Here is a 13,240-nt window from a genome sequence, read left to right on the forward strand (position 1 = left end):
GCTGCAAGCGGCCCAGAATCATTTGATACAAGATAGGCAGCAAATAAATTTCTAAATAAATAGATCAGCCACTAAGAATCAACCAGGAAGTAATTTTCAGTCTGCTTTCTTCATGTTTGTGAGGATCCTCCCATACCTTTATTACATATTTTCCTAATACCTTTATTTGTAACTCAGTGGGAACTACTTTTGAAAAAACACAGATCAGATTGAGCAGTACATCTGCCATCCTATGTAGACTTAGATAGATCCTAGGTTTTCAGCCCTGCTGAGACATTTCTTTTCCACAATCAGATGGAAGCAGATTTGAAATGGTAACTCCACACGACACTGAATACAGCACTATTTTATTAAGCAATTTTTGTTCTCTCAGCCCAGGGTTACTCAGAAGTTCTACTTGGCAGTTTTAAATAGAAACGTCCATCTTGAGGTTCCTGTGACTAATAGTAATAAAAAACAGCAAATGCTTACCCTCCCCCCCCCAAGAGAGGTGTTTTAATTATCTGCTGTCGTTGTTATCTTTTCACTCACTAAAAAGTAAACACTAAAAAGAAAAATGGTAACGAAAGCTAATTAGCATACTATTCCTTTCCCCCAAAAGAAGAACAGAAGACTTAAAAGTCATCACATTGAACATCAACATGGTGAGATAACTGCCCTCCCATAACACAAGGTCTGTCTTTATCTCAGTCAATGGATGAAAAGAGTGATTTCTGGTACTTTAGTATCTTCTTCTACAGTGGGAAGGCACCACCTCGCCACTTAATGTGTTTTGTCAGCCAGTATTAGCTAATGATTATCCATAGACTGCCATTTCCAACAACTGTGGTCAATATTTCATTCCAAGTCTAGGCTGGTATCAAATAATACAGTAAGATAAATAACCAAACAGTTCTCCAAAGAGATCTATCAGCACATATCTGTGAAGTGCTACAGGGGCTGTTGGCTCATTCTCAGGTTCTTTTCTTAAATTGAGGCAACCAGACAATCATGGAAACCACCAATTTTGATCCATGTCTCATTGTAAGATAGCCCTTCACACCAAAGTAATAGGAAAATCAAGATGGCTTATACTGAAAATGGATGGAGGGAGGAGAGAGACCTTGGTAAAGATATATTACAACATTTATCCTATTAGATTTATATACCATTCTCCAGCATGCAAGGCAATATTGATAGCACTCCTTCCTCCCATTTTTTCCTTAATTTATGGAACTCATAGTCCTATAATTATACTTTATATAGGAAAAAGATTTTATGGATCTAATTTTTAAAAGAAAAGTCAACACAGAAAACTATGGAGTGCAATATATTATCTGAATTTGCCATGACATTATAGTAAATCAGAAAATTAAAACCTGAACATTACCAGAATAAATGTGTTATTTCTTTTTTTGTACATAGGACTATTTGTTATTAGTTAGAGTAGACTAACAAGAATAACTCATCTTCAATTTCTAAATAATTTTGGTTAGGATTGATCTGAAAATCAAAATAAATATTTACCTCCTTACTGAATCGGATCCTTACAAAACAAGGATTCACATTGGTTAGTAATGAAAACAATTTGAAAAATATCAATTGTGCACTTCAAACACTTTTCCTGGTGTTTACAAAAAGTTATAGCTATGGATTATTTCATAATAAAAGAGTTGTTGAACTACAGAGTTTTCTAATAGGACCAATGGTGGGTTCTAAAATTTTTTACTACCGGTTCTGTGGGCGTGGCTTATTTTGTGGGTGTGGCTTGATGGTCATGTGACAATTATTTAGGATTTAGCAGAGGACTGGTCTACCAGGCTTTTAACTGCTTGCAGAGCTGTACCGATCTACCCATTTATTTTTGCAGGCGCTGATCTACTCATGTATTTTGGCAGGCACTGGTCTACTCATATATTTTTGCAGGCACTGGTCTACCCATTTATTTTTGCAGGCACTGATCTACTCATGTATTTTGGCAGGCACTGATCTACTCATGTATTTTGGCAGGCACTGATCTACTCATGTATTTCGGCAGGCAGCAGTCTACTCATTTGTTTTCTTTTAACACTGATCAGCTGTAGGGCGGCCCTTTGAAGCCCCGCCACAACATTTTTTTTCCTCTAGCCATCAGCTGGGACTCAGGAGGCAGCAATAGATTGGGGGTGGGGCCAAATAAAAGGTAAGAGTAACGTGGGGGGGGTGGGCAGAACCGGTTCAGTGACGTGGTATCGTCACCACTACCGGCTCGGGGGAACCGAGCCGAACCGGGAAGAACCCACCACTGAGCAGGACATATAAAAATGCAAGGTTTCTTGCCTATTTTGCCTGTTTACCAATATGTTATCTTCTTACAAGATGTCTTATCATAATTTACATATATCTCCATCTCTTATCTTTTTTACTTCATAACATACTTCATAAGTGTCATAACAAAAATGAAAACAAATGTTATCGTTAACCTTAACAAAATATCACACTTCAAAAATGCACACTCAGAGAATTAGGTCAGATATTTATAAGTTGTTTCACATGGAACAGCCACAACAGCTCAAGAGATTCAGGTGCAGGGATAACTAATTATTTAGCTGCCAGTGACAGATATAGCATAATCAGCTGCTCTAAATCTGATGCTGCTCCCTCCAGATCCCCGTGCTTAAAGGCCAGATGTAGTCTCCAAACCCTTTTGTGATGCCCCACAATTTCTAAAAACCAGCAGCATCCTTATCATTTAGAAGCTGGAAACACACAGAAACTATGCTGGATGCCCTGAAATAAGATTAATACAGTTTTCAAAAAGAAAACCTCCAGAACCTCCTCTCAAAAACATGGGGGGAAGGGGAATCCAAAGCTTGACCTCTCTCCACGTGCATAACATTGCCTTTCTCCAATGGCCACGATATGTATTTTATTAGAATATAATATGCAAATTGACCATCAATACTTGCAGAGTGCTACCAACCTTTAATTTCCTGTTCTTTAGGGACAAGGCTCAGGATATACTTGCGCTGTACATGTTTAAAAAATATTTGGAAGAAGTAGATTTTGGAAGATTTTGGATCTTGTGTACACCCATATCTTTCCACTATTTATTAAAGTAATAAGTAATCTTATTACTAAGATTATCATGCTAACTGGCAAGGTGAGGACTATAATGTAATACACTGGAGTGCAGTTTGAGGGTGAGCAACGTTGTGATTCAGTTGGGGGCCAGAATCCCTACATTGAACTAGAAGAGTGTAAGGAAGGGAAGGTTAAGATATCCAATAACAGCAGTTTAAATGCCATACAAAAATTTCAGGATATGGAATGAGTTTCACTATTTAACACTGGTGAAAAAATGGAAATTTTGAAGGATACCCAGGAATGACAAGAGGGTGTTGAGGTGAGATGGTTCTAGGCTGTCCAATATCCTTTTCTTTACAAAGAAAAAAAAAAAGACTTCCAAGTGAGGGCATTGAGAATTGAAGATATCCCTGAAGAAGCAAGAACAGCATTGTGGATAAAATCCAAAACCAGTGGAATTTTTTCCGAATAGACATCATGAGGTAGTCCACTTGCACCCAGAAAGCTGCTCCTCATGAGTGGACAGCAGGAACCAATGTTTTTGCAATCTGCTTTACAAAATGAGCAACTGGGAGTCAAGAGATTACATCTAAGCCTATGGTCAATGTAGCCTTTAAACAGAAAAAGTTCAGCTGATCCTAATTTCTCAATCAATTTGTAATTAATTTTTTATTCCCTTTTAATATTGAGAACTTCAGGAATGTCAAGTTTATATGGAATTCACTAGGTGACTTTTCCTTCAATTCACTACAAAAGAAGTATTATGTGTTTAAGCATTTTTTTAAAAAAAATTAGAGTGCTGATTTTAGAACGTTATAAATGGACTAGGAGTTCGTATGCATTTAATAAACTTAAGAAATTGTAAGAATTCTTCCTGTGGGAAATTTCCTGTTTTTGTAATCACAGCTAAAATAGCATAAGGTTTTGAAGATTGGATACTACAGGCCACCACTTAACACAGGATTCCTTAGTTCAGATTCTGTTCCGGGCAATTAGAGCTCTTCTTTTCCTTGAGAATCAAAGAGATTTTTAAAAAACTCATTTTCTTGGAAGAAACCTTCTGTACTCCAAGGACAGAAAACATTTGTGGCTAGTATTTTTTCTATGCTCTAAGTAGCAGCTTCCTTTTACTTTCCTTTATCTGAAACCATGAAGAAAAATGTTCCCACATAATAGCATGTAATAAGAGGTTAGAACTGAATGCATATATATTATCTTATAACACACATATTTATAATGTCTGATGGAAGGGTTCCCTACTGATATGATAAGCAAACACAAGCAAAAAGCCTGTAATTAAAGTACTCAGACTATTCAGTGCTATGGAGAAGTATTTAAGCCTAGGCTGCTAGGGAATAGGACTTTTCATATATTGGACGCCACACTGTGTAAGGGGCTTCAAATTGAGTAAGTCATCATTGGAACGTAGAAGAAAAAAGTTAGAAATAATAAGCTCATTATCCAGAAACGTCTGGATTCTTGCAGTTACTAAAACGCTAGAATGGGCAGCACATCCAATCACATTTGCTAATTCCAAGCCTTCATATCTGATTTTGTTTCAGGGAGAAAGTAAATTATACAAAGATAGAAACGGTTTACAAAGACCTGGAGAACATCCATAGGGCCATGAATACATTATACATGAATATGTATAATATACAAATATATTATTGCCTCTCATTTTCTCTAACGTGCCTTTTAATCACCATAGTCTTTGGCTAAATAGATTTTATAGGTTGCTGAAGCATTTACAAACGTTTCCATCACTTTTCAACAGTGTGAAAGAACATCTGATCAGTGGAATAATATACAATGTGGACAACTATATCAAGGAGATAAAACATGCACTAAGGCAGTGATGGCTCACCTTTTTGCCATTGCGTGGCAAAAGCGGGGACCGCAGGGAGGTCACCCACGTGCGTGCCCACACCCATATTTCAATGTGCCCAGTCCCTGCTCATGCACACCCCCCCCTTGCTTTTAGCATGCAATGGTACGGTGGGTCCGGTAGGCCTGTTTTTCACCCTCCAGAGGCTCCAGAGGCTTTCTAGGAGCCTGGGGAGGGTGAAAACGGCCTTCCCCCTCCCCCCCAAGGCCCTCCGGAGGCCGGAAACAGCCCATTTCCCAACTTCCGGTGGGACCGGAAGGCCCAAAAATCAGCTGGCTGGTGCACGCATGTGCGCTGGAGCTGAGCTATGGAAATGCTTGCGTGCCCACTGATATGGCTCTGTGTGCCACTTGTGGCACCCGTGCCATAGGTTCGCCATCACGGCACTAAGGCAACTATGTAGGCTTTCATGGGCCTTCTTTGGGAATTTGGTTATTCAATGGACCAAGTCACAAAATGCAACCTGTAGCAGCGCTTTCGTCCATTTGATTGCACAAAAGTTCATTGCAGATAATAGCAAAACAGAATGTTCGCTATATAATACACACTGTTGTAATGTTCCCATAAAAACACAAATAAACACCATAACTGGCAGCTAATATTGTTTTATGGCTCTCCAATGTTGACAAAAATGTAAACAGGCACAAAATTCAAGTTATAGAACAACAGTCCAAGAGAGGACTACAGAATCTCATCTCCCCTGGCCCCTTTGTAAAAAAAAAAAAAAAACTTAAGCTACTTCTCAATGGGCACATACTCACTGCTATTGTTTCTATTCCTCTATAAAAGTTTGAAGGGATTTCTTTTCTCCTACTAATCTTGAGTGCTGAGAAAAAAATAGCAAAAACTAAGTATCCTATCCTCAGTTCATACAAAAGAAAATTGGAAATTGGAAGGGCCCAATATTATGTTAAGATACAGATAGTCCTCAACTTACAAGTATTCGCTCAGTGACCATTTGAAGTGGTATAGGGTCTCCTGCTTAAGCAGGGATTTGGATTAGAAGACCTCCAAGGTGACTTCCAAATGTTATTCCATTAATTCTGTTAAAATGGCACTGAAATAAGTGACTTATGTTCATTTGTCACACTTACGACTATTGCAGCATCCTCATGATCAAAATTCGAATGCTTAGCAATATATTTATGATGGTTGCAGTGTCCTGGAGTCATATGATCATCTTTGTAATCTTCTGACAAGCAAAGGCAATGGAAACCGGATTCACTTTACAACTGTGTTACTAAACAAATGCAGTGATTCACTTAATAACTGTAGCAAGGGACAAAACTCACTTAACAACTATTTTCCTTTGCAACAGAAATTTAGATCTCAATTGTGGTCATAAGTCAAGCACTACCTGTATGGCCCAGGGTGAGGTGTTGATTGACCATTTACATCCATTTCTCTCTCATTATTATTTGCATAAATAACTCTTCTCATTTATTTTTTTCTTCATTCACCAAGGTCCAGTAATAAAATGTTAGTCAGAGGTCTGGTGGTATTCAACTATTCTCAATTTAAAGATGAGAATACATTTCAAAATATAGATTAGAGTTAGTGGCAATGCTGTTCACATTGTTAATAGAATAAAGCTGACCATATCTACTCCTGACAAAGAGAGATGGGTGAGGTATGGTCCTAGACACTGGAGCTATAGACAGAACAAAGCCCAAGAACCAATCTGAACATTTACTCTTAACTCAGCAAAATCAAAAATCTCCTGTCCTTGGCAGAATAGTCTACATCTGTCTCTTAGAAAAAAACTAAATTACCTCTCACCTCTCTAATTAAAACATTTAAGAGAAGAGGACACAGGCTTCAGAAGAAGGCACTTAATGGAATAGAAAATGAAGAGGAAAAATAATAATACAGGCAATTCTAGGTCTACACAGGGGTAAATTCCACTGATTTTCACAATCCTTACTCCTCCAATGATAGCCATCTTAAGCATCTAAAAGCTAGCATTCCTTCAAGGACAGAATTCAAATGAACCATATTGACACTGACCAAGACACTAAGTCTAGAATGCCCTTTAATTCAAATCTAAAATTCTGATGCAGTAACATTTAGTTTTGCTGTTAGAACAATCCAATTAAGATCCTTGTTGATAATTAATTCTTTAATCCACCATCAGGCACCCTCAGAGCATTTTCAAAGTTTTCTATACACAGAGAAAATAAGCACTATTGGCATGTAATCTCGCTTAACAATTGCCCATTAGGCAGTAATAATGCTCTATTTAATGTTAGGAAAAGAAGACTCTTATAACATTATCAATTTCAAAGTGTATCTTCTACTTTCCTCAGTGAAGGATACTGATTAATTTTTGCCAAAACTTAAATATACTGAGTTCAATGAAGCTTATCCCTAGACCAACACAGAACTGAAGACTTAAATATTTGCTTCTCATAGCAACTACTTTGTTATAAATACATTAGCATTATACTCTAATACCTTTATTTCTTTTGCCTAAGGTTCTAGAACTGTTTTCCAAACTTGGTAACTTGAAGATGTGTAGAGTTCAACTTCCAGGATACCCCAGCACTGTTTGAGAATAATTAACATCACGGCATTCAGACAGCATTCAGACTGTTCACCATTCTGATGCTGCTCATAGAAATATCATTGTTTGTTTTTCAATATATTTTCTTACAAAATTTGCTGTGTGGTTCTAAAGCAGTTTCTATAGGTGACAACCCATACTCTTTATAGAAAATCTGTTAATTCATTCTCTCATAGATTTAGAAAAACCAGCAAGATCCAGTTAAAGCCCAGAACTGCAGCCAGAACAAATTATTTTGTTTAAAAACACCATATTATTTCCCCCTTGACTTCTCAATTTACAGATGTAGTTTTAGCAAGTTAACAATTCAGGAATCTGATTAAAAGTTTATGCCATAATAGATTGTCTTTTAAAGTGCAATTTAATGTACAATCTGATTTTTTTGTTGCAGTGTGGCATTAGGACATGTAAAATTGTTTTAAGTAGTATTTTTCAACCCAGATGTTTTTGAATGGGAAACTATTTCTATTGACAGATATTTTGCAATGCTGTTTATCATTTTTTTATCTTTTTTATACAGACATGAAAACCAAGAAGCCATTTATCTGCTTTCAAAAAAGTAAAAACAGTTTTTCTGATAATCAGCAAACTCTCTAAAGAGCTTTCATCACAAGCATCATCATTAAATGCATATATACATGTACAATCAAGTCACTGTAAAATGAGCATCATTTATTGAATTCTTCATTACATTTAAACATTTATACAAAAGTTCACTCCTCTGAATCTTGTTTTACTGATTAGTTCCTTACCTCAGATACCACCCAACCCTCACCACAAATGTGCAAAGCTGTCATGATTACTATCACAAGTATATAAAGATACTGCTATGTACTGAATCATGTGCCTTGAATTTCTGGAGGGGGAAAATAAAGTCTTAGAAATACTAAATCACTGTGTGTATTTAAATTATATCAGCTGAATGTGTGTAATTCTCAGCGGTCTCTAGAGAAGTAAAATATATCTTTTAAGAAAAAACTATATTTTGCATTCTCCCTCTCGTTGTTAAGTGGAAGGTTGTAGATGGCTCTCTCTGTACGTCCTTATGTGTCGAAAAGCACACATCCTTTTCACAATCTTGGCTTCCTGAGCAAGGTTTTGCTAAGGTCTTTTACTTCTTCAGGGCTACTAGCTTTCTCATAGCCTAGGATAGACATAGGCTGATGGCAAAACTCTTCCACTTGCTTGATCTGATGAAAGCTCAGTGCGGTCCTCCAGGCATTAACTGCCTGGCTAGCATTCCTGGCAGAGACCACAAAAGGTTTGGAAGAGTACCCAGGTCCACTTGTCATATTGAGAGCAAACTTTTCCATCTCTGGACTCACCACTAAATTGACAAACCCATAGACCTGTCGCAAAGTCTTGATGGGGTCCACCACCAGGTCCTCATACCGGACAGCCATATAATTCCCCTTCAGCCAATCCGGTGGGTGCAGAGCCATTTGCAGAGTCTTTGTCATGCTGCCACAGATGACTTCCATAGCTCCCAAGGCATGGTAGTCTGAACCACCTCCTCCTTCCTTCTTGTTCAGCTTGTGGCCTGCATCCAGAAATGGCATTCGATGGATGCGAGGGTCTCTGCTCCTCACCACCTGTAAGCTCTCGCGGATGAGCCCATGGCGGGATCTGATCCTGGAACTAGCCACTGCCCGGGGGTCCCTGACCAGGTGGATAACTTTGAGACCCAGGAAAGGGTCTTGGATCAGTGGTGCTAAAACTGCAATGTCAAAGATCCGCACACCTTTGATGACTAAAGTGTGGTACCTGAGGCATTCCTCTTGCAAAAGACTGAGCTGTCGCGGTGGGCACTTCTTACACAACTTGTCATCCACCATACCCACAGTTTGCCTGTGGTAAGCTGGGCAGAGGGGTGAGGAGCAGATTACCTTGTTGGTGGACGCACCAAAGATGCCCAAGGTGGTGAGATTTTTCCCTGTCCCCGCAGTGCTGTAGAGCTGGAAGACAGAGAGGTCACAACGGTAGAGGGAACTCAACATGTCACGGGCTGCACCTTGCAGGGAAACAGCATCTCCTGGGTACAGCTTCTGCCACACATGCCACACAGGCTCATAAAGGAAGAAGACCTCCGGGTTCTGGTTGAAGAGCTCCCCAAAGAAGGAGGATCCTGAACGCCAAGTGGTGAAAACATAGACCAGCTGTCTCTTGCGGGCCAAGGGCACAGGAGGCCCGTAGAGAGCCCGTGTGTCTGACCTGGACTGAGAGGCGTAATAAGGCAGTTGCTGCGGATAGGATATGCGCCGGGCAGGTGAGGGACCACTACACTGCTGCGGCCCCTTGTGCCACTTGTAGTCCAGCAAGTTGAGCATGGTAAGTAGCAGCAGCAGCACGTAGCCCAAGCAGAGCACCAGAGCCTTCCTGCGGAACACTTTCATGTTGCTAAGCTGGAGAAGAGGACTGGAAACCAGCCCTGCCAACTGGCGCACATCACAGGCAAACGCTTCCAACAGCGAACCGGTCGAGGTGGGTCAGGACGTCCCAGCACTTTCCTCCCAGCATGGAGGGCATCCCGCCAGCTTTCCCGGAGGCCCGTCTTCCTGCTCCCGCTCACTCGCCTACACGTCGCCCGCCGCTCAGGAGAACTTCCCGTCCTTCCTACCTTCCATCGCTTGGCGAGGTTTTCCTAGAAAAGGATCGATCCGGCTTGAGGGATTCCTCTGCACCAAGTTAATGCATCATCCCAGGAGACGACTCGGCCGTTCCTCCGTCCTTCCGCGGAGCCGGAGACTTTCCGCTCCGCAGCCAAGCGGCCGGCCGAGGTCGGAGAGCGCGCAAACTTTCCGAGGTCGCGGAGCCCCCGATTCCCGAGTCAATGCATTGCGGGGGGAAGAAGCGCGGGACTATCAACTCTTGCACGCAACGGCCCGAGCTCGGCTTCCCCCCGCCGCAAGGGCGAGCGGTCTGGGGATGCTGAGCGAGGAAGTGGCCGAGCGAAGCGTGAGAAGCGGCCGCCGCTAAGGCGACGGGGAAGAGTCGTTGAATCTCCCTCCTCCGAGGTGCCGGCTGCCCATCGCTGCTCCTGGCCGACGTCCGCCAAGCCCTGGATCCTGCAGGAAGGGAAGAGGAGCAGAAGCCGGCCTCTCTGCACCAGCGGCGGCGGCGGCGGCGGCAGCGCTCAGACGATGACGCTCCATCGCAAGTCCATCGAGACTTTGGAAGGGAGCCACTTCTCGCCTGGCCCCCGAAATCCCAAAGCTGCAGGGAAGTCGACGCGATCGGAGCCAAAAAGCGGCGGCGGCGGCGCTAACCTTTAAGTAGTAACGGCAGCGGCGGCGGCGGCGGCGCCCTCCCGGCAGGCTCGCGTCCCCCTCTATTGAATGGCTAGGGAGCTGCAGCTTCCACGCCACCGACCCTCGTTCGGCCCCCGTGGTCGTCCCCGTGCCTTCCCATTGGACGGTGAGCCTGCCACTCCGCGACTCTCCGCTCCCTCCATCTCTCCGTCCAAAAATAAAAAATAAAAAAAAATCCCTCAGCGCTGCGCTGGTCTTCACGCCGGGCTATTGCGGCGGCAGGCCGGCTGGCTGGTCTGCTTGGCTAGCAAGAGCAGCCTGACTCAGCTGGCCGCCCCGCCCCGCCTCGCCTCGCCTCGTGGGGTTCTCTTATCCCGCGAAGCCTCTCTGGGGCGGCTTCGCTCCCCTCCCGGTGGTCCACCGCCTCCACTTCCGTTGAGAGATGCGGAAAGTTTTCCCATCTGCAACTGGGCAGCCCATCGTGCCAGCCGAGGTTTCGAGGGAAGCCCTTCGTGGTCGCCAGAAAGAAACCTCGATTCTTCTGGCTGAGGGATGGTTTCCCCCGCATTACAGGCCCGGATTTTCAGGCCGTCCCGATAGAAACCGAGGCCCCACATAAGCGCCGTCTTGGAAAGTTAGTTCTTGTCCATTTGATGCCGCTGCTGCCACCCCCGCAGAAACGTTAACTTCGCCACCACACGACAGCCGTGGAATAATCGTCATACGAGCAAAAGCTGTTGTGCCCTTCGCGGAAAAGGGAGCTCAAAACATCAAGCAGCGCTGCTAGGAGCATCCCTGGATGCTTATGACTGCGAATTATTTGCGGTTGGGGGGGTGGGGAGTTCACTGTTTAAAGGAGGCTTGGCAGAAACGGGAAGCCTGTAGGGTGTATTTGTATTTCAACTCAGTATGATGGCAAGCATGTCTGTGATTTCTTGTATAACATAAGTAAAAGCAATACAAAGCTGCCAGGATCGTGATATCCTTGACAGCGAGAGCCTACATTGTTCATAGGAGACTCCAGCCAAGCATTTAAAGGCCTCCCAAGGCAGAGTGCAAAAAAATATAGAATGTAGTTGAAAGAAATACTGTTTTTCATTAGGCCAATAAACCTATTCTATTCTATTCTATTCTATTCTATTCTATTCTATTCTATTCTATTCTATTCATATTCTCTTAATAAATAGACCCAGGAAATCACAGTGTGAGAAACACAAAATACTGTAATGTTGTATTATTCTAATATCCTGAATAAAACTACTGATCTGGTTCAAACCTTTGAACTTTTGGCATTTCTGCTAGTAGTGCTCAGGGCAATTCTTGCCCTTGTCCTTCCCCCTGCTGTTTATTATGCTCAATTTATGAGGCTTAGGAGCCCTTTTTCCAAATCAAGTGATCTTGATGATAATCTCTCATGTTATCCCCACAACAACCACACTGCAATACAGGTGTAAGTGTGTGAGAGAGAAAGAGGGAGGGAGGAAGAGAGAGAGAGAGAGAGAGAGAGAAACTGATACAAAAGCTTCCATAGTTGAGGGTGGATTAGAACCCACATTCCAACATTCTAGTCCTTGATCACTTCATCGTACTAGTTTGGATAGAAGGAGGCCACCAGGGATTCCCAGGGTTATAGGCTATACTGGGCATAGAACCGTCAGAGAAGAAAGCAATAGCAAACCACATTTATATTGTTGCTAAGAAAATTGCACGGCCATGAATTCACCAGGATTCCAGCTTGACTTGACTTCTTACCTCTTCCAAGGGACCTTTATTCTGACAATCAAGACTCTGATTATTCCAAGCACTCCATGAAAACAGACCAGTAAAGGCAAATATTGCTCTTCCTTGTTCTTTTTGTCTGAAAAAAAGAAAATCCTACCATTGCAAAAGTTAACTAAAAAAAGTATTTGTTATATATGAGACAGGCGGGGTGGGTTCTACTTACCTTTACTACTGGTTTGCAACAGGAGTGTGTGGTTACTTTGCTCGTGTGCGCGCGTACTTCTGCGCATGCGCAGATCATCAATTGTGACATCCAGGCAGGTGGGCGGAGCCTTCCACCATTTTTACTACCGATTCTAAAGAACCGGACAGAACTGGGAGCAACCCACCACTGGAAACAAGGCAAGGAAAGGGGGGAAGGGTTGGATGCAGCATATTCCCCAGCTCCATCTTTTTTGAGATTCCATGACCTCAAAATAGCCAGCCAGAGGGAGAGTCCATTGATGGATTTTATCTCCTGAGGTCAGACATTTCTTTTCAATCTTAAAAAAGCTGTTCTATGTTTCATACGTTGCCCAAAGAACAGAAGCTTATTCCCTTATGTGAATGTTTCACTTTTTCTTATATAAGACTGTGTTCCTGTATGATTCTAAACTCTCATGAACAAAATCAGGGCTCATTAGTGCAGGGAAAGTTATCTTGTATATAAATTGTATGGAATTGTACAGCAAAATCAACATGGAAGGAATATATTTAACCTTTTCCTTCACCCAT

General features: G+C 42.2%; 1 protein-coding gene across 1 annotated transcript; it reads right to left on the reverse strand.

The window, feature by feature from the left end:
* Positions 1–8,147: 8,147 nt before the first annotated feature.
* CHST2 (carbohydrate sulfotransferase 2) lies at positions 8,148–11,587 on the reverse strand. Its single transcript, XM_034439300.3, has one exon. The coding sequence runs from the start codon at positions 9,887–9,889 to the stop codon at positions 8,567–8,569; it is 1,323 nt and encodes a 440-aa protein (XP_034295191.1). The 5' UTR covers positions 9,890–11,587; the 3' UTR covers positions 8,148–8,566.
* Between the last annotated feature and the right edge of the window lie 1,653 nt (positions 11,588–13,240).

Source organism: Pantherophis guttatus, chromosome 6, assembly GCF_059756535.1.
Source record: "Pantherophis guttatus breed Tessera chromosome 6, ASM5975653v1, whole genome shotgun sequence".
NCBI lineage: Eukaryota > Metazoa > Chordata > Lepidosauria > Squamata > Colubridae > Pantherophis > Pantherophis guttatus.

What these genes read in the sequence shown, in the direction of transcription:
- CHST2 (XM_034439300.3), bottom strand. Translation starts at nt 9,889, where the DNA reads ATGAAAGTGTTCCGCAGGAAGGCTCTGGTGCTCTGCTTGGGCTACGTG.